The sequence below is a fragment of the Micromys minutus genome (assembly GCF_963924665.1).
Source record: "Micromys minutus genome assembly, chromosome: 1".
Lineage (NCBI taxonomy): Eukaryota > Metazoa > Chordata > Mammalia > Rodentia > Muridae > Micromys > Micromys minutus.
Window position 1 is genome coordinate 230405475 of NC_137969.1, and position 24557 is coordinate 230430031.

The following is a 24557-nucleotide window of genomic DNA, read 5'->3' on the forward strand; positions in this document are numbered from 1 at the left end:
GCGTCACTGTAATGGTCCCAGCACCCAGCAGGTGGGAACATTCATAGGCAGCTCTGTTAATCTCTCCAACCAGAGTACTTGCTGCTTTTGCTATGGAGGTTTTGCCAACTTAACACAAACTAGAATCACCCAGAAAAGGGGAAGATCAATAGAAGAATTTCCTTCATCAGATTGCGGGCGTGGGGGTTGGGAAGTCTGTGAGGCAGGCTCCTGCTTAATGGTTTATATAGGAGAGTCCAGCCCCCTGCGGGCGGTGCCACCCTTAGGCAGATGGTCTTGGGTTGCATAGGGGAACTAGCTGAGCAAGCCAGGAAAGCAAGCCAGGAAGCAGCCTTCCTCCATGGGCTTTCTTCAGTTTCTTTCAGCTTCCTGCCTCGAATAGGTGATGGGTTGTGTAAGTTTTTAACACATTCCTCCTCAAGTTGCTTTTGGTCAGTGTTTCATTACATCAACAGAGAAGCAAAGGAGAACACTGCTTTCCCAAAGAACCTGAGTTTGGTTCCCAGCACCCACACATCACAAGGACCTGTAACTCTAAATCCAACAGATCCAAACCCCTCTGGCCTCTGCAGGCACCTTTGTGCAAGTGTAAGCTCTCCCTGTCTCTTTGTCTCTATCTCTCTCTTGGGCGAGCGAGTGTGTGTGCACACATACCACAAATACATAAATTAATTAATTAAAAAAAAACTCGACAATAAACTTATAGGAGAATCTCGGCTGTTCCCATTTTGCAGATGGGTAAATTGAAGGCTCACATTAGCTAAGTGACAATTGCTAGGTGACAAGCCCAGGAACCAAACTGTAGACTAACTGGCTTTGGATCCTAGGGTCTTTCTGTGATTCAATGTCCCCAGTGGTGCACACAGAAGGAGTGCATACAAAACATATAAAAACAAAAAGACACACTTTGGTTTTCACTTCTTGGACTGTTCCTTGTTACTTTTTGGCTTGTGTCCAGGCTTCCTCAGGGCAGGATGGAAACTTTGAAGGACTTCTTTATCAGGGTCTCCTTTGGGGGAGTGACTTGTATAACTTTCTCAGCTTTATCTAGGCCTGTCCTCTTTCCTGCTAAAAGCTGTGTGTTGACTGAGTCAAAAGGATCAGAAGTTCAGGACCAACAAGACGGCTCAGCAGGTAAAAATGCTTGCACCAAAGTCGGACAGCCTGAGTTGGATCCCTGGAACCCACGTAAAGATGGAAGGAAAGGACTAACCCCCTGTAAGTTGTCCTGTGATCTTCACAACGCACCACGGCACGTGCATGTGCAAACACACAGGAGCTAATAATTACTAGCACTGTGAGCTTGCATTCCTCTAGACCCCTGCCACCATGCAGCTGAGACCTCCTAAGGACCTTAGGGGGCTGGTTTTCCTCTTGTCTGTAGTGAAGCCACTCTCTGATCCCCGTGTCTCAAGCACACTCATCTCGAAACACACCCACTCTAAGCCCAGCACACCACACCCAGCCCCAAGGCTGCCCCTGCACCTCTCCCCCCACACATCCTTGGCTACTATAGCATGTGAAACCTTGTTTCCAGCAAACAAAATACAACCAAACAGCAAGCCAGGCAGGGTGATGTGCGCACTGCAATCCCGGCATTAGGGGACAGAGGCAGGCAGAGCTTTGTGAGCCATGGCTGACCACATTACTTCCTTACTGTCTGCTTGCTGCTCCCTCCCAGGGCTAAGAATACAGTTGGTCTTATAGAATCATGCTTTCGATGGCTGAGGTTTTTAAAAAAAGAATGTATTTACATAGTAAGACTGTATCGCTTTCAATAAAATTAGCATAATGCCTAGGTATAGGAGAGATCCAGGAAGTGTGATTTCTCACACTGTTCCCTTACCGGAAACTTTAAATTAAGATACTGGCCAATCACTCTTTCATTCCAGCACTCAGGAGGCAGAGACAGGCAGATCTCCACGAGTTTGAAGCCAGCCTGGTCTACAGAGCAAGTTCCAGGCCGACCAAGGCTCGATAGTAAGATTGTGTCTCAAAAACAAAAAAGCCAGCAAACCAATAAATAGAAACTACTTTTACTTTCTCTGTATTCTGAATCTGAGTTTAGTTTCTTCTCAACACAATTATTGAGCGCTTGCTGTTTATTCAGCATCCGGTTGTATGGTGAGGCCGAGAGGTTGGGCAGTCCCTGGATGGAGCTTACCCTGAGGGCCAGAGAGGGCTGTGAGCTGTGGATAACAACAGAATTGGGAGGGGCTCAGTTTGGGGGTTTGGAGGTTTGGGGTGACCAGTAAATAATAGACTTTGTGATTTGTGAGGCATATCTCACTTTTCCGTTCTGAGAAGTTTGGAAGATGTGGGACCACTTGGCTGATAAGTTTTTGTATCAGCTGGAAGCTCTGAGCCAGGGCTCTTCCCTACAACCAAGTAGCACCAACCCCTCCCCAAGCCCCTCCACACCCCTTTCCTGCCCCCCCCTTCTCTGAGAACCTACAGGCTCCGGTTGGCTTACAGTCCTGCAGGAGCAGAAGCTTCCTGCTCTTGTAGTGCCCTCTGCCCCTACCTTACTACAACCCCAAACCGACACATTTTATCATCCTTTATCCAGAACCCATCCTCTCCCCAGTGAAGAAAGGTTCCTAAGAACCAGAACACTCCAGCCCGAAGCTTTACAGTAAAATCCTGAATTGCATAACAGATGTATTATGGAGCGATTATTAGCTTTACTTAAAGATGTTCCATTTGCATGAGGATTAGCTTTGCGTTCCTTTAAATAGCTAGTTAGCTTTGCTGAAGCCTTGGTGTTGAGGAGAAAGGAGGGGCTGGAGAGAAAAGGGGGGCCTGCAAGGCAAGAGGTTTTGAAGCAGCCATAGGCCCCTGGAGCCTTTCTTTCCTCTGAAAGGACACCAGAAGTCACCAGCTAGTCCTACTGCCTAATGACACTTTCTTATCTCTCACCTCCTCCAGGAAGCCTCCCCCGACCCTCTTCTCTGTAGATAATACTGCATTTTGTGATCTAATCAGACACATGAGGACACTTTACGATGGCTTCATTGTCAGTAATTACTTGACTTTTTTTTTTTTAATATGGGTTCTAACTAGATAGCCATGGTTGGCTTGGAACTCGCTATGATGCTACATAGACTGAGTTCAAACTCAGGCAATCCTCCTGCCTCAGCTGAAGTTAGCCACCATGCCAGGCTGCCCTGAATGTCTTTAGGCACAGAGTCTGTTGTATTTGACTCAATAAATGAGTGGTACATCAAATTAAATACATGGTGTCTTACTGTCCTTAGGAAGGACACGTGTTTTCCCATGGGTGTGAGGGATGTTCTGTGCCCTAGGAAACACAGAAGGCGTGTTTGTAGAGAACCTTGTATTGGTTCCCACCAGCCCAAGGGAACCCTGGCTCTGCTCTGGTATCTTTGCTGCTAATGTTCCCCCAGCTCTGACAGTGATGATCGAAGTGGTATCCGGATGCTTTCTGATGCAGAGCTAGATTCCCCCCCACCCCCCCCCCACACACACTACTGCGCTTCCCTGCTTCCTAGCCCAGCCCATCTGGGCAGCAGGCGGGGAATCTAATGACACTAGATTATTACACAGGGTTTCCTGCTGCTACTTCTTTTCACTCTTGCCTTCCCCACCCCCACCCAGCTTTCCAGACTGAATTGAGCTGATTGATCCACACACGCTGATGAGGGAGTTTTGGTGTAACCCTGGCCTCCTGCTAGCTTGTCTGTCCCTCCTGTCACACCCAGGGTCCTGAGATGCAGTGTGGATGTATGCAGGTCCCCAAGCTTGGTGTCCTTAGACCAGTCTGTTGCTTTGCCCCTGATATCCTGGAGTCACATTGTACCCACCCCCCCCCTCAGCTTGTGACTCAGTCACAACCTAGCCAGGCCCAGAGTGTGGCCCCTTCTGTGGAGACCCAAATGGGAAACAAACTTGCCTTTTATGAGCCAGACTGGGGGGAGGGGAGAGGGCTCCAGAATGGGAAGGCAGAATTTGGGTCCAGTCTAAAACAATGGTGAACGAGAGCCATAAGGGGTGGAACAGGTTTGCAATCAGAGCACTAAGGCATACACTAAATAATTTGTTTGGGTTTTGCTTTTGTTTAATTCTAACCCCTTCCCCAAGTATTGGGAATCAAACCCAGATTCCTGAACATGCTAAGCAATTCACGCACAGGGCTATATTCCCAACGCTTGTTTTATTTTGAGATAAGGTCTCACTAAGTTGTCCAGATTAGCTTTTAATTCAGTGTGTAGCCCAGGCTAGCCTTCCCCTCCCCCGCCACCCCCACCATTCTTCTGTCTCATTGCCTCAGTCTCCTGAGTCATGAGATCACACCTAGTTGAATTTTATTTTCCTTCCTTCCTTCCTTCCTTCCTTCCCTCCTTCCCTCCCTCCTTCCTTCCTTCCTTGTCCTGTGTAATCCAGGCTGGCCTTTAAGTCCTGACCCTCTTGGGTCCATGTCTCCAGTGCGGGCATTCCAGGTGGGTACCACCCCTCCTGGTCTTTACAAACTTTCTTAAAAACATTTTATTGGAATAGGTTTTTCACTATAGACCAGTTCAAAGCATAGCACCGAACCCCTGCGTGCCCCTCGTGCCCCTCGTGAGGTTGCCATGATAAACATCAGCCTTATCCCTGCTGAGAGACGGAATTCGCTCCATCACTGTGAGCTGTGTAAACTCCCCACTCTTCTCAGATTTTGCTGGCTTTTCTGCCGATGTCCCCTTCTCCAGACCCCACTCTATACTTATTTGCCACATCTCTTGAGTCATCCCTGTGACATTTTCTCACAAGTTCCTTAGTTCTTGTACCACTAATAGTTTTGAGGCACACAAGCCAGGTCTTTTTCTTTTCTTTTTTCTTTTTTTTTTTTTTTTTTTTAAACTCTCTTTCTAAGTTGTGGTGCTGAAAGACTGTTAAAGGTCAAAGCTGAATTCAGAACTCCGAAAGAAGGGTCTTGGGGACTAGCTTCAGGTACCCCTCGCCGCTAAACTGCACAAATTAGGAAACCTACTCTGCCTCTTTGGGGGCATCTTGGGGCTAAGCTGGAGTAAGGCGGGGACTTGGCTCCTTGGATGTTCTTTGTGGGTGTGTCTCTGAAGCGGTAGATCTGCCCAGCAGGTCTTCTTTGCCTCCGCGGGAGGCGGGGGAGGGGGGTCTGGAGTTATAAAATGCAGATGAAGGAAGGTAGAGAGGGTGGGACAACTTTACTGGAAGCTCACACTTTGCCTGGCTTTTGAAGATAACATTCTAATTCAGTCCTCACAAACACATATTCTACCCTTAGTTAAAAAAGAAAATGGCTTTTTCCTGCTTGTAATGAAATGCTGGGGCCTAGAGGGGGTCTAGAATTTAGAACTTTCTGGAAATCAGAGGAAGAAGGGGCAGGCTGGAGTTTAAGCCTTGCTCATGGGCTCTGGTGTTCTTCCTTCCCATGGGCAGAAGGTTCCTGGGCCTTGTGAGCAGCAAAGCCTTGCTCTTGGCTCCTAGTCCATGGCTAGCTCCTGGAAGCATGACTGACACAAGGGATAGAAGACAGCAAGTATGGATTGCCAGTCCCCCTGTCTGTCATGTTGATCTCCAGCCACTGAATTCATCCAGCGTTTGACTCTGTCCTGTGGATTTTCACTACCTTTGGGTGATTCTATTTTCTGCTTGTTTTTTTGAGACAGGTTTCCTCTGTGTAGCTTTGGCTGTCTTGGAAGTCACTCTGTAGAACAGGCTGGCCTCAAACTCACAGAGATCCACCTGCCTCAGCCTCCCGAGTGCTGGGATCAAAGGCCTGCACCACCACCTCTGGCTGTGATTTAATTTTTTCACTTTTCCATTCCCAGTGAAATGGTCGTGACCCAATAAGCAAAACCCTCATACCGGGCATCAGTCTTCGATGTCAGCTCTATGCCCAGGGGTCTAGCTCTCTTCCAGGGTGGAGTGTCTCACGATCTGCTTCCTGAATCCTTCAGACACTACTAGCTGATGGCCACGGTTACCTTCCTTTTCTAGAAAGGGATGTATAATAATGGCAGATCAGGCAAGGTGGGAAACCATGTCAAAACAAAACACACAGTCTTGGAACCCTCAGCATCCGGGCTTTTCCCACGGGGCTTAGAGAGAACCTGGGCTTTGGGTGATATCTCTAAGGCTGAGACATAAGGCTTAAAGATGAGGGCGCTAGGAAATAACCATTCTAAGTGTGTGAGGAGAGGGAGGGATGGAGAAATGGGGGGGAGACATTAGGTCCTGAACACAAGGCAAAGTAATTTTGGACTCAGGCCAAATAGCCAAAATTTGCCATTAAGGCAACCAAGGCACGTGGGTTTGGGTTGAAGGCTCTTGGGCCCTGAGGCTGCCCACTTTCTGTGGACCAGGCAGACTTTGAGTTTGAGATCCTCCTGCCTCGGGCAGCCTCAGAACTGGAATTACACCAGCAAGCCAGACTAGCCCTGCCCTCACACTGGAAGTTCCTACTCCACCACTTTGAACTCTCTAACTTCAGGGCTTGTAGGCCACCCAAAGTACTAATTCGTTACTAAGTGGCATCTCTTCTGCCTGGATCCACCTGCAGGACAGAGGCCTATCTTTGTAACCTATGTCTTTCCAGCCTGGCCTTCCGGATGCTTTTCTATACCTGCTTCTTAGGCAAGTGCCAGGTGGAAAAACAGCAGAGGTGTTTGTTTGGATTTGGTATCCTGGCAATTTGGGGCCGAAGAAATACCACAAATCATACAGCACAGTAAACCTCACACGAGATTTATTGGTAAAGGCACAAAAGGGTGGCTGCCTCTTCTCAGGCAAGAAGCAGTGAAGAAATGAGCAGGAAGAAGGCATATATAAGGTCCCTCGAGGGTGGAGTTTTCCAGGGCAGAGATTTCCAGGATGGGGACTGGTGGGATTTCAAGTCCTGAGCTTGGGGCTTGGGCCCAGGGATTTGTGGGGTTTTGAGCTCAGGGGCCGGTGGGTTTTCAAAACCCAGAAGTGAGCACGGGCTTTTGATTCTGGTTTCAATTCCTTGGAAGCAGAGTTAGGAATGGTTGGGAGCCATTGTGTGGGTACAAGGAACCAAACTCGGGTCTCCTGTAAGGAGAGCCAATGAATTTACACTGTTGAGTATCTCTCTACCCCCACAGGGTTGTTCTGAAGATGAGGAGCTTGGACATAGAGAACACTGTGCAGACAGAAAGTGCTCTCCGAGGAAGCGTGGTGCTCCCCTTTCCTTTTTTGTTTGTTTTCCTGGTGTTCTTACAACAGCCCAGTGCCACAGAGTTATGTCTTGGGACCTAATTTACTAGTGCGCAGCTAAAGCCCCTTGGCATGTGATGGCATCTGAGGTGTCTCTGCAAATCTAGGAGCTGAGGCTGGACCTCTAGCTCCCCACAGCTCACAGGCCCTACCCTTGCTGGCGTGACTGACCCTCTCCTGCTCACCTCCCAAGAAGCAGCGTCACATTCTCCTCAGTGCTGGTGGAGGATGACTCTGCCTCCCTAGCTTGGGGCAGGACCATTGCTGCAGCGAGCAGCATCCCCACAGGATGAGTTCTGCAGTCCTGAGTGGTAATTGAATTGCAGAATACCATTTTGATGGGACCAACCAGCTGTTAATTTATCAGATCAATAGTCAACCACCGGGGTTGGGTTAATTTATCAGATCAATAGTCAACCACTGGGGTCGGTCATTGGTGAGTGACACCACTGCCAAAGCCATTCCTCGCTGCTCCAGCCCATCCCATAATAGCAGCTTGGATTAGGGAGGCCAAAAGCTGAGGATAATGCCACCTCACCCCCCCCCCCTTCTGGGTAGTAAAGTAGGGCTAGGGGATCTAGTTTAGTGGGTGAGTGCCTGCGTACCACACACAAAACCCTGGGTTCAAACTCCAGCACTGCATAAAATAGGCATGGTGGCACAAACTTGAAATTCTAGCTCTCAGGAAGTAAAGGCTGAAGAGCAGAAGTTCGAGGCTATCCTCAGATACATAGCATGCATAGTATGGTTAAAGCTAGCCTGGGCTATATGGGCTATCTTCTGCCAAAACAAAAATAAAATTTACGAATAGGGTACACACGCATGCACACTGCTGCCTCATTTTCTTCTTGTATTTGGTTCCCAAGAGGGATGGATGAGGTCCTCAGTCAGAGAGGACCTCACCATGATCACAGACTGTGCAGCCATTGAGGCTTGGAAATCCGAGGAGCTCGGGTTTGCTGAGTACTTGCTACATTGCAGGTGCTGCTCCTCAGTGCTTTCTGTTTATTGACACTGAACCCTCAGGAAAGCTCCAGGAGTTGAGTGTGATCTCGTTATTTTGCAGATGAGGAAACTGGAGAGGTTAGGTAAGGGATTGTGTATTCGACAAATGCTAAAACCACGCAGAACCGGGTGATTTGTGCCTTCATCCTGTGGGTTCCTGTCTTAAGGGTAGGAGCCTTATGGATCGTTGCTACTTACACATGGTGGTTGTCCCTGAAGTCATGAGGCTCTTTTTCTAAGTCACAATGTTGTCATATTAAAATAGCATTGTGGGGGAGTAGGGGAGGTGAGTGTGGAGAGGTAGTTCAATGGTTACCAACACGTACTGATGTTTTTGGGGTGGAGAGGACGTGAATTTAATTCTCAGCACTCCTGTTGGGTGGCTCACAACTGTGTGCATGTACACACATGCATGCGCACACACACATAAGCATGCAAACACACACACACACACTTAAAAATAAAAACAAATATATATGTTTTTAATTTTTAAATAGCCTTTTTAGTCTGAGTATGGTGGTGCACACAGCCCCAGTACTTGGGAGGCAGAGACAGGAATATCTCTCTGGAATAGCCTGGGCTACATAACTGCATAGTAAGTTACTTTGCAGAGATACATAGTTGCAGCCTATCTTTAAAAAACATTCTGATGTCATATGATTACAGTTTCCTGTAACCCCAGCTTCTTTGTCGCATTTTGGAATCCTATTTCTCTACAAGCAATCCTCCTGCTCTTGGTTATGATACTTCCTAAACATATGGCAGAGTTTTCAGGGTCTTTTAAAGAGTCATGTTTAGTTGTGTGCATATGTGCACACAAATGCAGATGGCTGTAGGGGCCAGAAGAGGGCATTGGCTTCCCTAGAGTTGGAATCATAGGCAATTATGAGCTACCTGGGATGGGGGTGCTGGGAACTGAACTCAGGTCCTCTCCTTAGCAACTGAGACATCTCTCCAAACTCAGGGGCTGTTTTTTGTTTGCTTGTTTGCTTTTAAAGAAGCCAGACAGCATTCAAGGAAGGGAAAAGGCTAGGGGGTTATGAATTCTAGGGCAGCCTGGGCTACAAGTGAGACTTATCTAAAATAAACAAACACGTGTCAGTAAAGGGCCTTGGCTCAGCAAGTAAAGGCTGCTAAGAGGACTAGGAGGTAAAGGACTAAGAAACAAAGGTGAGAGGTAGAGGACAGACAGGGAAAGGAACAAGGGAGAGGGGTCAGGGATATTTGTCCTGGAATAGGACAAAGAACTTTCTTCAGATAGGGAGGAAAAGGACGTGGCCCATAGGAACACAGCGGTTTGTAATGGTAAAAGGGAAAACCCCTGTGTTAGGATGAGATGTTTAATTTTAGTTGGGTATGTTCATTACATAAGGGAGGGCTTTTGATTGCTGGACTTCAGTACTTTGATAGCTGGACCCTGGTGGTCAGCCTCAGGAGGAGGGGGTGGCCAAAGGAGGGCATAGACCTTGGTGGCTGGCTTTAGGAATGGAATAGAATGGTTTTTATCAAGGCAAATGGAATGGGGAAGATGGGTAAGATCTGCTTGAGCCATATTTGCCAACCCTGAGTCTGTTAGAGCCCTTTGCACTTCCTATGTGAAGTATCTAATCCGAGATTCTCAGGACTCTGATGGTGTGACAGGAGGTAGCTCTCTCTGATAGTCACTCTCAGAAGACTGGGGGTCCAGCCTCTGTAAAGCATTGGCTGTCTACCTTTTCAGACCCTGTTTCCGTACTGACACTCAGCCTGTGACCTCCACATCCTTCTCAGGGTATGAGGCTTTGGGGACTATTTGAAGCCAGTTTGACACAACCAGTTCTCTGCCTTTCCATATTATTTCTTATCCAATTAGTGCTTGTCTGTGTTTTAGTTAAGGTTTTCTATTGCTGTGATAACGCACTATGACCCTAAGCAACTTTGGGAGGAAAGACTTTCTTTTTATAGCTTACAGTTCATCATCCAGGGAAGTCAGGGCAGGGATGCGAGGCAGGAATCTGGAAATAGGAAGGAGACAGAGGCCATGGGGGGAGAACTGATTGCTGGTTTGCTCCCCACAGCTTTCTCAGTCAGCTCTCTAATACACCCCTGAACTACCAGCATAGAGGTGGCACCGCCCACAGTGGCAAGGACCCTTTCATATCAATCAACCAATTTAAAAAATGTACCAAAGGTTTACCCAGAGGCCCCTTTTCTTAACTGAGGTTCTCTCTTCCCAAATGACTCCAGCTTGTTTCAAGTTGACATAAAACTAACCAGCACAGCCTGTCAGAGTTCTGGGCATTGGTGGAAAGCCAGGGAGCAGCCAAATGGAACTCCTAGTCTCACAGAGGAACAGGGCTTGATCTACGCATCCAGGATAGGGCAGCTGGCTGTGCCTTGGTGGAACCAGGAATTCGAGTGTGGCAGGGCCCTTGACCTCAACCCCAACACAGGTGAGGGAGGAGGAGGTGTCTTGTGACAATTTTCTCTGAGATTAAAAACAAACAAACAAACAAACAAACACTATTCAGTCCTGCAGGGGAGCTCCTTAAGCAGGTAAACAACTAAAAACTAGCTCCAGGAACTCCCTAAAACTGACAGGATTCACTAGCAAATAAAAGCTGAGAGTTGCTCAAGAGAAAGTAAAAACTAAGCGGCAAGGAACCTTCTTAGATGAGCTGAGATGCCAAGAAGACTCTCCCACGAGAAAAGCTGCAAAGTTCTTGGAGACCAGACCAGCTGCCTGGAGGAGGTTTAGAGCAATCGCTACTTGGAAAAGACGCTCTCCAGCCTGTTGAGCTGCCTACAGGCTGTGCGGTGTGCTCCAGGTTTTGGGAGCTGTCACCCATGTCACCCATGCTGGGGTGGGCTTTGGTGATGCAGCTGTCTTTGAGTCATCTCTGCTCCTGTAAGCAACTTCAATAAAACTCATTGGTTTATCAAGCTGGACTTGGCGGTATCTGTACTTTGGTCAGTTGTGGGTTCCCTTTCTATCTGGGGCGAGAAGACCAATGTTACATCTCCCAAGAAAAGTTTTGTCTCACAGCAGAAGTTCAGAGGGCTGAGATGGTGCAACCTTGGTGGCAAGTGGGCAGGAAACAGCAGAGGCTGTGGGCTGATCCTGAATGGCCCCAGGCTGCGTAAAATTCTTTGTTTTTGAGTATGGGACTGTCCCCTATGCACAGTAGCACACTTTAGTGTTTCTCTGACTTTGCAACCCCTGCCAAGATATTGACTCTTTCCTTCCTGGGCCTGAATTTCCTTATCTGAGAAATGGGGAAACAAGAGCTAGGCACAGCCACACATGAATATAATCCCAGTAGTTTGTAGGGCTGATATGAGAGGATTGTTATGAGTTCCAAGACAGCCCGGTTTATGATATGAATTCTAGGCCAGCTTGGCTATAGAGTGAGATCTTGTCACAAAACTGTAAAAAAAACTGGGGTGATCGCCTGAGGGTAAGTATAGACCATCTTCTTATTGCTGAGTAAGGAAGGTACAACTCATGTGGTTGAGAAGCTACCATGCATCAATGTGTTCATTCTCAAGATTGTCCGGAAGAATGAGCACTCTTGTCCGTACCCCTAGAGCATGAACAAGGACACCGAGGCATCTAGAGGTTAAATAACCCAGATCATGACTGGCAGAGCTGGGGTCCAAGTTCACACTGCCCAGCTCTGAGTGGACACTGACCACATCGGTGTGAACAAAGTCAAGTGTGCTGTGCGGCAGTCTGTAAGGTACTTATGTCACATCACTAACTGGCACAGAGTGAAATATACAAACGGGTTCAAGACTGGTGGTAATAACTCACAGATGCCATGTCATCTTCAGCAGGACTTGAGAGATGAGATAAAAACAATTTTAACCATTTACATTTTTTGCATTATATGTGAGTGTGCCCATCCATATCACCCCACCATGTGTGTATGTGTGTGTGGTTTGTTCTGCTGTGAGGGTCCCAGGTATAGGACTCAGATCATCAGGTTTGGCAGCAAGCACTTTTACCTACTGAACCATCTTGCTGGCCCTTTGAAGCTTTTTTTTTTTTTTTTTTTTTTTTTTTTGTTCATTTATTTTTTTTATGCGTTTGGGTTTTGGTCGTTGTTTTGCTTTTCTGTCCCCTTTTTGTTTTTTGTTGTTTGTTTTGTTTGTGTACAGGGTTTCTCTCTGTAGGCCTGACTGTCCTGGAACTCACTCTAGATCAGGCTGGCCTCGAACTCAGAGACTGGCCTGCCTCTGCTTCCCGAGTGCTGGGATTAAAGCCACCTCCATTCTCCAGTGTTTGGGGTGCTTTGCTTGCATGTATGTCTGCGCACCAAATGTATGTCTGGTACTCCCAGAGGTCAAAGAGGGCATTATATTCCTATGGAGCTGGGGTTACAGATCATCTGAGCTGCCATATGGGTTTTGAGAATCAAACCATGGTCCTCAGGGCTGAAGTTTCATAAAGTTAATAGAGGCCATCTGTGGGCCAGTGGACTGGGACTTCATGGCTGTCCTGAGGCTGCCACTCTTTATCTAGTGGTTTCTTCCGGACATCCTCTCTTCCCATTCTGGAGTCTACAGCCTGAAAACAGATGGATAGAAAACCCCAATTGAAAGGCACTAATTACCTATCATTATTTTCCCATGCGGTAATTTGTGTGCAATGAGATTTCCATCAGTTGTCTGGGATCAGTCCGGTTTTGACTAATCTTTCGAGTGACATGGCACTTAATTACAGATTTCTGCCTGAGCTCTGGAGCATGTGAGAGGAGGAAGGCTGCCTCTGGCTCTGCTAAACTGTAAGCATTTGTCCTGGGTCCCAGTGGGTGCCAAGTGGGGAAAAACACTGTTTGGGAAATACTCCCAGGGAGACAAATACAAATAAAACCCAGACTTCACAGAGGAAAGTGAATAGCAAAGTAACCGGAAATGGTGGCAGGTGGGTGGCCTTCTCTGTCAGTTTGGTCTCCCGGGCAGTTCCCCTCAGCTCACGGCATCTAAGCCCTACTCTTCTGTGGTGCTGCCCACCAGTCAGCCTGGTCCTTTAGTGACTGGGACGGTTACCTAATCTAAAAGTTGCCAAGTTAGGCAGAGGACCCTCTGAGAACTTGTGGGCCAGTGACGTCAGCTAGGCGGGTGTGCCTGGTTTTGAAAGTTGAAAGATTCATGTTTGCTAGCTGTGCATCTCACAGGAATGATAAAAAGTATTTCCTATTAAAATAAGTAGTTCACCCAGTCACAAAAGAACAGACATAATATGCAGTCACTGATAATGGGATGCTAACCCCAGAGGCTCGCACTGCCCCAGAAACAACTCACAGACTGTGTGAAGTCCAAGAAAAAAAGAAAAGAAAACAAAACAAAACAAAAAAAAGTTGAATTAGTAAACCTATAATAATTTTGGTCATATGTAGAAATGTGTATTTTTGATTCATTAGTTATAATTTCATTTCTATTTATTTGTTTCTTCTTTGCAATATTCATTCATTAAAGGTTATTATATCATGGTTAAAAAAAATATTACAACTGCCATGAAAAGGTAATTAATAAATGTATATAGGATATGTGATTGGAAGGCAATCATTGGGATAAACAGATGAGTCTGTGTCTTTAAATGATTATTGTCAATAACAGGGATAAGTACAAAACCATGAAATAGAAAACTATTCACATAACAAATAAAAACAAGAGGAATATAGAAACAAAAAAAAAAAAAAATAAGTAGTTCAGACTACTGGGGAAAGGTTCGAATGAAACGTCTGGGTTTAAGAAAGAAATGCATCTGTAATTAATGGACATCCGTGCACAGAGCCTGATTTATCATAATGCTAACATGTCTCGTCCTCGGCCTACCTACTCCTTTCCTTCTCTGTCCTCCTCTTCCTCCCTTTACTTCAATGTAGTAAGCACCAAGAAAGGTAGGGCTTTGACATCATTTACACTCTGTGCCATGTTAAAGGCCTGCTGCTTTTTTTTTTTTTTTTTTAAAGACAGGGTCTAATGGCCTTGGATTTTCTAATGGCTGAGGCCAGCCTTGCATTTCTGATTCCCCCTGCTTCCATCGTCCCTCCCGGGGCTGGGATTTTCAGCATGTACTAATATTTCCAACCTTCCTTAAGTGCTGGTTTTTAGAGTCAGGATCTCATGTGGTTGAGGCTGGTCTGGAACTCCCTGTAGAGCCAAACTGCTGTGCATCTCTTGGCAGGACGTTTAGACCTGTTCCTCCCAGGTGCCTGAGGGTCTGAGGGCCTTACCTAAGTGTCCCTGGATTCCAGTTAGGTCAATGATCACTGAAATGTGTGAGTCTGTATCTTAGACATGCCTCCCCATCCCCAGTGGCTTCCCAATCCCAGTCTGTCTGTCTTTATTTTTCAGACCCTCCCCATCCTAGTATTTTGGCAAATTCCTTTCATTTTCTCCTCAGTTTTGGATGAGAGTAGGGCTTGTCAGTTAACTCCCGGTCAGCTAGCTGCTGGATTTCTCCAGAAGCTGTCCATGGGAATTATCCCAATAGCAGCACCCATGTTGTACTGGCTGGGGACCAGTTTTATTTATTTTATTTGGAGCTCAGCTCCATCATCAAGACACCCCTGGGAAACAGAGGTTGTTCCACTCATGAGCACCCCAGGCCCAGAGAAGACACTAGCTGGTTACTCAGAACCAAACATACAGTGGGGCAAAACTGGTGTGTTTGGCACAGATGTTTGTCTCTGTCCTCAGGCGTGTGGCCTGAGGAGAGAGCCAGATGGATCTAGCTAGGATGACAGGTTTTTTTTTTTTTTTTTTTTTTGTGACTCAGATTCTTTTTAGTGGTGAGAAGACCCTACACCACAGAAGAAAACAGGGGCCAGTCTACACCTCCGTCCACCTGTCTGCCCACTAGCAGGTCACCTCGAGAGGACCTATATCCCTGGGGTTCCTGCTAAATTTTATGAGTCCCAGCATTTGAGGCTCTCCCTCTCTTTGTATGTAAAGACTCTTCAGCCTTGTATAGTGATGACCGGCAAGATGGAGGCCACATTTAGTCAGAGCGTAGTGACATTGAGGCCAAGGTGGCTCGCTGGGCTCCAGTTACCAGACAGATCAAAGGGAAATGATGCCTCAAGGGGCTTTGACCACCAATGATTGCTCTTGCAAAGGCCCTGAGATGGGATGCCTGTTCCCTTCCCACAGGAGTCAATAGTTATTGATCCAGTCAGCCCCAAATGAGGGTCTGGCCTGAGCCCCCTCCCAGAGCATGTCTTGGTTGCCTCCTCCTTTCATCCTGGGTCTGTACCCTTCCTGGACTTCCATTTGGTAACCTATCCAGTCACCTCTAAAATCTTTTCATTTTTAATTTTCTTTTCCCTTGTTTGATTTTATTCTTTTCTTTCTTTCTTTCTTTCTTTCTTTCTTTCTTTCTTTCTTTCTTTCTTTCTTTCTTTCTTTCCTTCTTCTTCTTCTTCTTCTTCTTCTTCTTCTTCTTCTTCTTCTTCTTCTTCTTCTTCTTCTTCTTCTTCTTCTTCTTCTTCTTCTTCTAAAGAAAGTGTTTTACTATGTTAGGCCTTCTTGGTCTAGAACTGTCCTATAGGCCAGGTTGGCCTTTTTAAGTCACAAAGATCCACCTGCTTCTGTCTCCAGGACACTTGGATTAAAGTTGTGTGACAGCGGGTTTTTGTAGCAGAGTCTCCAGCAGCTCTGGCTGGCATCCAACTCAACTCACTGTGCACCCAGGGGCTGAAGTTATACACTGTTGGGCATGAGTTTTTGCAGTATCGGGGAATCAAACCCGGGGCGTTATACAAACGGGGCAACAGTCTAAAACTAAGCTATATCCCCACCTCTGTCTAACCTTCTGAATATTTTTTGGAGGGTTAGAGAGCATGTAGAGGTCAGAGGACAGTCTTGTGACGTTCTGCTGCTTCAGCTGGGCTCCAGGGTGGAATGGGCTACTCTCTGCTTTTAGTGTGTCTCCATCTTGGGGACTCGATTCCAAACCCAGACCCTCCCTTTGTGTCCCTACATTTTATTATGTATTTCCTGGTTTTCCACTGTGTGGCCTGGAGGTGGCCTAGAACTTGTGATCTTTTCATCTCAGCTTAAGTAGCTGGGATTGCAGGCATATGTTGGAATGCTCCACACAAAACCATAAACCACCAGCAGCAACAGACAGAAAGTGGAGTGGACTCTAATCTGAATTTTTGCTTTGTTTTGGCGCTGGGATTGAACCCAAGGTACCATACGCAGTTTTCGCCTGAATTGTATTCCCAGCAGTATGCAAGTATCTCTATGGTTTGTAACCTCAGGGGTAGTTTTCCAAAAGTTCTGGATTTGGGGGCTGGCCCTGGGTTTGATCCCAGCATTGAAAAGACAAAGTCTAAAATTACCTTCTGTCTACACCTCTGGGAAAAGTGAATCCATTGGACGTTTACACTTTCCCATCTTCCCGAGCTTAATATTCATATTCGAATATCCCAAAATCTACAAAAAACCTCTTTTAAAAGTTACTTATTCATTATATATATATGAATACATATGAGCACACTGTCATGTCTTCAGACACACACCGCATCAGATCCCATGACAGATGGCTGTGAGCCACCCTGCTGTGGCTGCTGGGAATTGATCTCAGAACCTCTGGAAGAGCAGTCAGTGTTGGGAGACAGTGGGAAGGAAGATTAGTGGGGCAGGACTGAATTAGTGGTCAGCGGGAGGGACTGAACTGTGCTCAGCAAACTGTGAAATGTGGACAGTTATTCTTAAATTCCTTAAATTCCTCCCATTCTCAACGAATGGCTCCTCATCAGAGATTCTAACCCGACTCACACCAATCCAAAGTGCATCCTGCCTTCACACCCTGCCAAGTGTATAAGCAGGTGCTGTTGACCGGTAGGAAGGGCACTCCCTCCCCACCCCCCCACCCCTCCACCTCAGGCAGCCAGACTTCCTGATGAATTGTCTGCCTTCACTTCCCCAGGCCATTGCAACACCACATTCATTCCCACCATAAAGGTGAAACCGCTCTGGAGCCAGGCCACTTCCTAATGACACCAGCCCCTTCTTCCTCTGTCTCACCTTGTGGCCCTATCAGATGTATGGTCCATCTCCCTTCCAGATGGCTCCGACCATTAACCTTTGCAACAGGCTCTTTCTAGTCTCTTCAGTGTGCATGCCTTTGAAGAGGGGGTACCTGTATGTCTATGGGGACAAGAGGTTGATCTTGGGTGTCTTAATGATGCCACACATCATTTGTTGGTCTGACAGGGTCTCAGACAGACAAGGTGGCTCGTGCCTTTGATCCCAGCATTCAGAAGGGCAAGATGGGTAAATCTCTTCTTGAATTTGAGGCCAGCCTAGTCTACAGACTAGTGAGTTCCTAGACAGCCAAGAGTATATAGGTCCTGTCTCCAAAACAAAATAAAACAAAACACTAAAGAAATAAAGAAATGCAAAGAAGAGAAAGGGAGGAAGGGAAGAAGAGGAGGGTTGGGTGTGCGCGGTAAATAAATAATGACATCATTAAATCATATGCCCCTCTACTGGGATCCAGATACTAAATTACTAGCTGCTTATCCTACATCAACTCTGACTGAGGCCAGGATCCAGTGAAGGCTACACTGGGGGCTGGAGAAGAAGCCAGGGCTTGGGAGCACAACCTGACCCCTCTAGTGTCTTTCAGGGTAGGTTGAGCTGGTCAAGACTGGGAAGGCAGTGGGAAATCATGGCCCATACCCTCCCAGGAGAAGCTGCAGTCTCCCTCTCCCTCCCTCCAGGCAAACACTTCTTGTGCCTCCAGAGACAGGGAAGCAGGGCATGTTCAGCAGAAGCTGCCAGGACTTCCTGTGTCAGGTGCACACTGGAAAGTCTTTGTGGAAATTCTGTGGAAGCCTGTGGCAGGCTGGGTAGAATTAGGGAATGTGTGAGTTCTGGTCCCCCTTCACATTTTGCTGCTGAGAGGAGCAAAGCCTAGAGCAGTCAAAGGGAAAGCTAGAAGTTCAGTGGAGAGGAGTCAGCTGCCTTCTCTGCCCTGTGGGGAAGAGCAGAGCAATGCCTTAGGCCATGTGCTCAGTCAGAGTCCCCTCCAATTTCCTCAGGATACATTGCTGGTGGTGGGTAGCAGTAGCCAGGAAGATGACAAAGCACCAGCCAGGGATATAGAAAGGATTCAGGAGAGACCCTTAACTGGGGCCCATTGCTTATGAGATGGAGGATGGAGGCCGGTAGGAGAGGACTCCTGGGGTTGAAAGGAATGCTCCCATTGTGAGGACCTGGGAACCAGCCTTTACAAACTCCATATGTGGACTTGTAAGCTAGGATACAAGGGCTTTATATGGGTCTTTCATTCCAGTACCAGAAGCTCCTTCTCTCTATACGACTGTGCTGTGCAGATGAGTGAGTGACACCCCCAGGAGGTGTGCTGAGGGTCATCGCACTTTGCTGGGACCAAAAGCCTGGTCACATGACCAAATCTGTCATCTCTAGATGAGTCTAGACCAGGGATTGTTATGTGGGTATAATGATTAAAGCTCCTCCTTCCCTATGAAGTGACCCTTTCCGTGGGAACTTTACAAATATATATATATATATGAGCTCACAAGTGTTACCTTCAAGTGGTATAGAAAGCACGGACCCTCCAGCTCTGAGATTTTCCTTCCTACTCAGAAATCTATCTTTCTGTGCTGTTTTCCCAAGATGTCTCCCTGTTCCCTTTTTCCTTTTCTGGATGCATAAACTGGTACCAACTCTCTCCACTGAGGCAGGCGTGAGATCGAGGCTACTTTCACGGATCATGCCTCTAGATGGTTTTGTTTGTTTGTTGGAGACAGGGTTTCTCTTTGCAGTCCTGGCTGTCCTGGAACTCTGTGTAGGCCTGACTGGCCCCAAACTCAGGTCATAGTGTCTTTGCTTCTGATGTGCCACCGTGCCTGGCAGGAGACAATTTTTGAGACAATCTTTTTAGGCTTCCTACCTCAGAGACAAATCCTATCTGAACAAGGTTCCCCTGAGTAATCCTTCAATCCAGTCGCCTTTACATAAACTTGGCTGGAGAGACAGGACTCCCAGTAACAGGAAAGGCATGATTTTTGGAGCTTATGTGAGTTAGGGGTGGGTGTTTAATCTCTAAAAGAAAAGGGAAAAATAAACAAATAAACAAACAAAAAACCTCTGGCTGTTACATGGTGGCACACCAGGCTTAGTGGAGCATGCCTTTAGTCCAAGCACTTGGGAGGCAGAGGCAAGGAATACCTCTGTGACTTTGAGTCAGCCTGGTCTACATAGTCACTTCTAGGCCAATCTGGGCTACTCAGAGCAACTCTGTAAAGTTACATGGTGGTGCAGGTCTGTAGTCCCAGTTCCTTGGTGGCTGAGGCAATAGGATATAGAGTTTAAGGTTAGCCTGAGCTACTTAATGAATTTTAGGCTAGCCAGGGCTGGTCCACCTCAAAAAGAGAATAGGGAGGGAGAGAGAGAGAGAGAGAGAGAGAGAGAGAGAGAGAGAGAGAGAAAGAGAGGGATCACTGTGTTGAATTAGGTTTGCATTCTATTGGCGACAGTCTTTTGGGGACTGGGAGCTGGGTGCAAGCTGGTTTATCCTGGGGCTAAGAAGGAAAAATTGAAGCCAGGCAGTGGTGGAGCACAGCTTTAATCCCAAATCCCTGGGATGGGGGCAGAGGCAGGGGAATCTCTGAGTTTTCTGCCAGTCTGTCTACAGAGCAAAATCTTGGTGGCCAGAGCTACACTAAGAAACCCTGTCTGGAAAAACAAAACAAAACAAAAAATGCAGAGGAAGAGAAAACAGCATCAGAAAATAATACTTTAGATAGGACCTCCATTATCCAACCTGGACTATTACTAAAAACTCACTTGGTGCCTCCGGATTAAACTGCCCCTCTTGTTCAGTTAGAAAATGTGGCAGTCTTGGTGACTACGTGGTACTATTGAGGCAAACCCCAGGCGTGGACTTCACAACTCGTTGGGGTTGGAAGATACGGGGAAAGGGTCTAAAAGGCCATTTTACTGTGAGTGCCTGAGGTGAGGCTCCGTGCTTGGGATAGGTAGGTACACTGTCAGCTTCCACTTTTTGTCAGGTAGGCGGGTTGGCCAAATATTTAGGAGGGGCAGTTATCATCTTACCACCAGTAGGCTAGCTATTTGCAAATGACAGGTTCTCTGATTTGCAGTTTACGAATTATTAAGTTTCTTAGCACTCTGAAGTCGCAGAGACTCGTTCTGGGCTGCAGCTACTGACCTGACCATCTTTAAGGCTTCCCTGTGCCTTACCTATGGACACGCCCCTGTGGCCCGCCCACTAGGCCGGCGCCCCGCCCACCCCCTCACCTTGCTTGGAACTGACTCCGGCGTTCTGTGTCCGCAGGTTGCTGAACCGAATGTCGTCGGAAGACAGGCACCTGGGTTCTAGCTGCGGCTCCTTCATCAAGACGGAGCCATCTAGCCCGTCCTCGGGCATTGATGCCCTGAGCCACCACAGCCCCAGCGGCTCGTCGGACGCCAGCGGTGGCTTTGGCATGGCCCTGGGCACCCACGCCAACGGTCTGGACTCGCCGCCTATGTTCGCAGGTGCGGGGCTGGGAGGCAACCCGTGCCGCAAGAGCTACGAGGACTGTTCTAGTGGTATCATGGAGGACTCGGCCATCAAGTGCGAGTACATGCTTAATGCCATCCCCAAGCGCCTGTGCCTCGTGTGCGGGGACATTGCCTCTGGCTACCACTACGGAGTGGCCTCCTGCGAGGCTTGCAAGGCGTTCTTCAAGAGAACCATCCAAGGTGCGTGGTGGGCAGTGCAAGACCTGGATTCAGGCTTTGGGTGGGGACATTGGTCTACAGGTCTAGTTGGGTTATTCTCTTAAATACAAATTAAGTTTCCCGAGGGTCGAGGTGTTCTAGAGGCCTCCTGGTCTTGAAGTTTCTCACTCGGGGATTTTAGACAAGGATTCCAACTGTAAGGCTCATAAATACCATGTTCCTGTTTCATCTCTGAAACGCCTTAGAACGAGCCACAGGAATACCTGATCCTCGACAGCTCTTACCTGTACACTCTAAGTTGCATGAGCCTTCCCTCCAAAAGCCTATGGTGGGAGGGGGGAGCTAGGGAGAAGGAGGAAAAGGGGTTACCATTATTTACCCCATTATGTCATACTTAGGCTGTCTTTTTGCTTCTGTGTTAATCACACCAATTGAAAGGTAGACCCGCTTTCACGTGCACAGGAACTGACTGGGATCCTGGAGGCTTAGGGCTATTTTTTCCGTACATTAGCATATCACTAGGGTCACATGCTGATAGCCCTAGGGTATTCAGCTCCCCCCCCCCCACCTTGATGAATGTGTTCTGAAGTCCTGGAGCTTCCCTCTGTGCAGGTGAGCAGAGGATAATGGTGAATCTAGTCCTCACTGGGCAATATTCTTTAAGGCCCAGTGGGACTGGGCGCCGAATCTCCACGCTTCAGGCTTAGCGTTGAACACTACTTGCAGCTGTCCATCAGTCAAGATATCGGTTGAGCAGCCCCTAAGAACTGAGAGGCACCAATTCTTTCCCTCCTGGACCTGAACGGACACGCTGCCAAACCCCAGAATGCTACCCAGTACTCCCAGTCTGGTTCCCCACCCCACCCCATCCCCCATCCCCACCCCCTACACCCACCTCCTACCCACTCCACCACCCCTGCGTCCTGCCTTTGGGCCTCAACAGTGGTCTGTTCCACTCTTCTCCCTTGAGCACTTTGGAAGGCACTGACCGAGCCTCCCTAGGGTGATTCTCTTTATTCAACAAGTTTATATTTTGTTAATCTCATTGATCTAATAATAACTTTATTAGACCAAATGAGGGCATTAAAGGTTAGATATGTTTACAGTTCTGCTTAACCATTCGGGGAGGTTGGGCAAACCCACCAGGCTTCTGGGTCAGTCAGTCACTTGAACTTACCCGTGAGCTCAGACTTAGGTGTGCTGCCTCGGTGTCCTTTTGTGCTTTTTATAGAGTGAGTTTCCTTTTTAGGGTTTTATGTAGCCCTCTATAGGCACAATTTGCTGCGTAACCAAGTAACCATCCCTGGATCACGGTCTCTACCTTCCAAATGTCCATGCGCGGGATATTCATGTGGGATATTCTTTCACCTATTGTTTTTCCTTTCTCTTTTTCCCCTATACTCTATTGAGAATTGAACCTAGGAACTGGTGCTTACCCAGGCATGCATGTAGAAGTCAGAGGACAACTTGCTGAGTAGACCCTCCCTTAACCCGTGGGAGAACTATCAGGAGCCTTGACAATAAAGTGTCTTTCACCACTGAGCCGTCTTGCTGGCCCCAGCTTACTGTTCATTGCTATTTTTACTTTTATCACTTGCTGTACACTTTTGCTATAATAAGTTTCATCACATAGACCAAGCTTTGTCATATGCATATATTTAAATGAAAGTAGTGTAGTTACTTCGATCTAATAAAATTTAGATTATTAAACTGTTTTAGGGCCTCTGAGATTGCTTAGTGTAAACCTGCCGGTCACTAAACCTAACAACCTTTCAAACCCTGCAGCCCACATGGTGGATAACTTCTGACCTTACATGCCCATGCATGTGTGTGTACACACAACCTAAATAAAATACAGTTAGCCTATTGTGGTCATGAATAATACTTGGTATTTTGTGACAGGATCTTACTGTATAGCCCTGGCTCACACAAAACACAAGGGATCTACCTGCCTCTATTTCTTGGGTAATGGGAGATTAAAGAAATACACTAGCATGCTGGCTATGAATAATTCTCCCCTTCCACGGGGTTTTTCTACGTAGCCCTGGTTGTCCTGGAACTTGCTGTGTAGACTAAGGTGGCCTCAAACTCAAAGACCCCTGCCTGCCTCTGCTTCCCCAGTACTGGGATTAAAGGCCTGTGCCACCACCCAGCATAAACAATACCTCCCTTAGAGTCTTTTTGCCAAGCCAGCCTGCAAATGTGTAGGCAGAACACATTTTAACATCTTGTTGTACAGAGACAATTGATGGACACCTTCTAGGATGCTCTTGCTTTTGTTTTCTCCTTTTGGGGCTGGGGGTGTAACTCAGGACGTGGCGTACTGGGAATCTGCAGCTTTTTGGTCCTGCCCTTGGGCGGAAGGAACCTCAGGGTCTTTATAGTTGAAATAAATGCAGCGGCAGACAGTTCTGTCTCTTGCTTCAGGCAGGCAGAGAACTTCCAGTGAGCAAATGGCCACCTATGTTTGAAGCATTGTATGTTACTGAAACCGCGGGGCTTTTCTTGTTGAATTGGGAGGTGACCTTGCGGGCTCATTTTACACTCCTTAAGGTAATTTTGTTTGGAAATTAGAAGACGATCACATTTTCTCCTTCCCGCGGTTTCTTTAAATGGGGCAACGATATTTTAGATCAGTTTTTCTCGGAAACCAAGGCTGGTGTGTATAGACCCAGAGCCTCGGCCACCACTTTACTGGGTGGCTGGGAGTGTTCTTAGGGAAGATCTGTAAACAGTACTAATTGTGTGCTACCATGAAAAGGATACAGATCTCTTCCTAGAAGTTGGCTGAATGCTGTGGCCCTTATCTCCAGGAGAGGTCTGAACTCATTATAGAAGATGCTCCTCTCCAGAGCAGGGAAAGCTAGCTTGAGGCCAGAAGTTGGCCGGATACTCTCCTGATTAACTCTTTAGTTTCCTTCTAAGGAAGATTGCTATCAGCGTGTAGCCCTCGCTTGGCATAGCTTTTCTCCTGTCTCTTCCTCTCACCTGGCGGTTTAGTAATTGTCTGGGATGGTTTTATTGTTTCTAATGGAGTCAGTAGCCAAAGAATGAAGCAATCACTTGATAGGAATTCCTGCACCTTGCACAGCAGGGATTTGAGGCTGGAGAGGTGGAGATAAAGGAGATAAATCGTGTCTCCAAAAACAAAAAACAAAAAAAAAAAAAACAAAAAAAACAAAAACAAAACAAAAAAACAAAACAAAACAAAACAGGATTCCTGAGTGCCTAGGGGTTTGCAGGGTCTGCATGCATGACTCTAGGCTCCAGACCACGCCAGCTTTCTCCTAACCAGGAAGATCCGGACCAGTTTTCTTTGTATGCATGGCCAAGGAGGGTGTTTCCAGGACCGAGGCACAGTATGGACTCTTTTTTTTTTTTTTTTGGTTTAACTTCTGAGATCTGATTAGCCCAGAATTTGCTATGTAGTCCAACCTGGCCTTGAGCTCACAGATCCGGCTACCTCTGCCTTCTTTCTAGGAGCTGAATTTGAAGCTGAGATTTTTGCACTGTGCCAGACTAGAACCTAAGGAACTGCCAGAGGGCAAGGCTAGAGTTCTGTTGAGCAGCACCTCAGTCCTAGGCCATCTTTTCAGTCTGGCTTTGTGAGCTGGCATGGTGAG

At 47.2% G+C, this 24557-nt stretch overlaps 1 protein-coding gene across 1 annotated transcript in view; it reads left to right on the plus strand.

Annotated features, from left to right (window-relative positions):
* ESRRB (estrogen related receptor beta) overlaps positions 1-24557 on the plus strand; it is a 91464-nt gene that overhangs the window by 26578 nt on the left and 40329 nt on the right. Inside the window, exon 2 of the mRNA XM_080908311.1 lies at positions 20546-20955. Coding sequence (XP_080764437.1) covers positions 20546-20955 — 410 coding nt within the window. The remainder of the gene's footprint in view (positions 1-20545; positions 20956-24557) is intronic.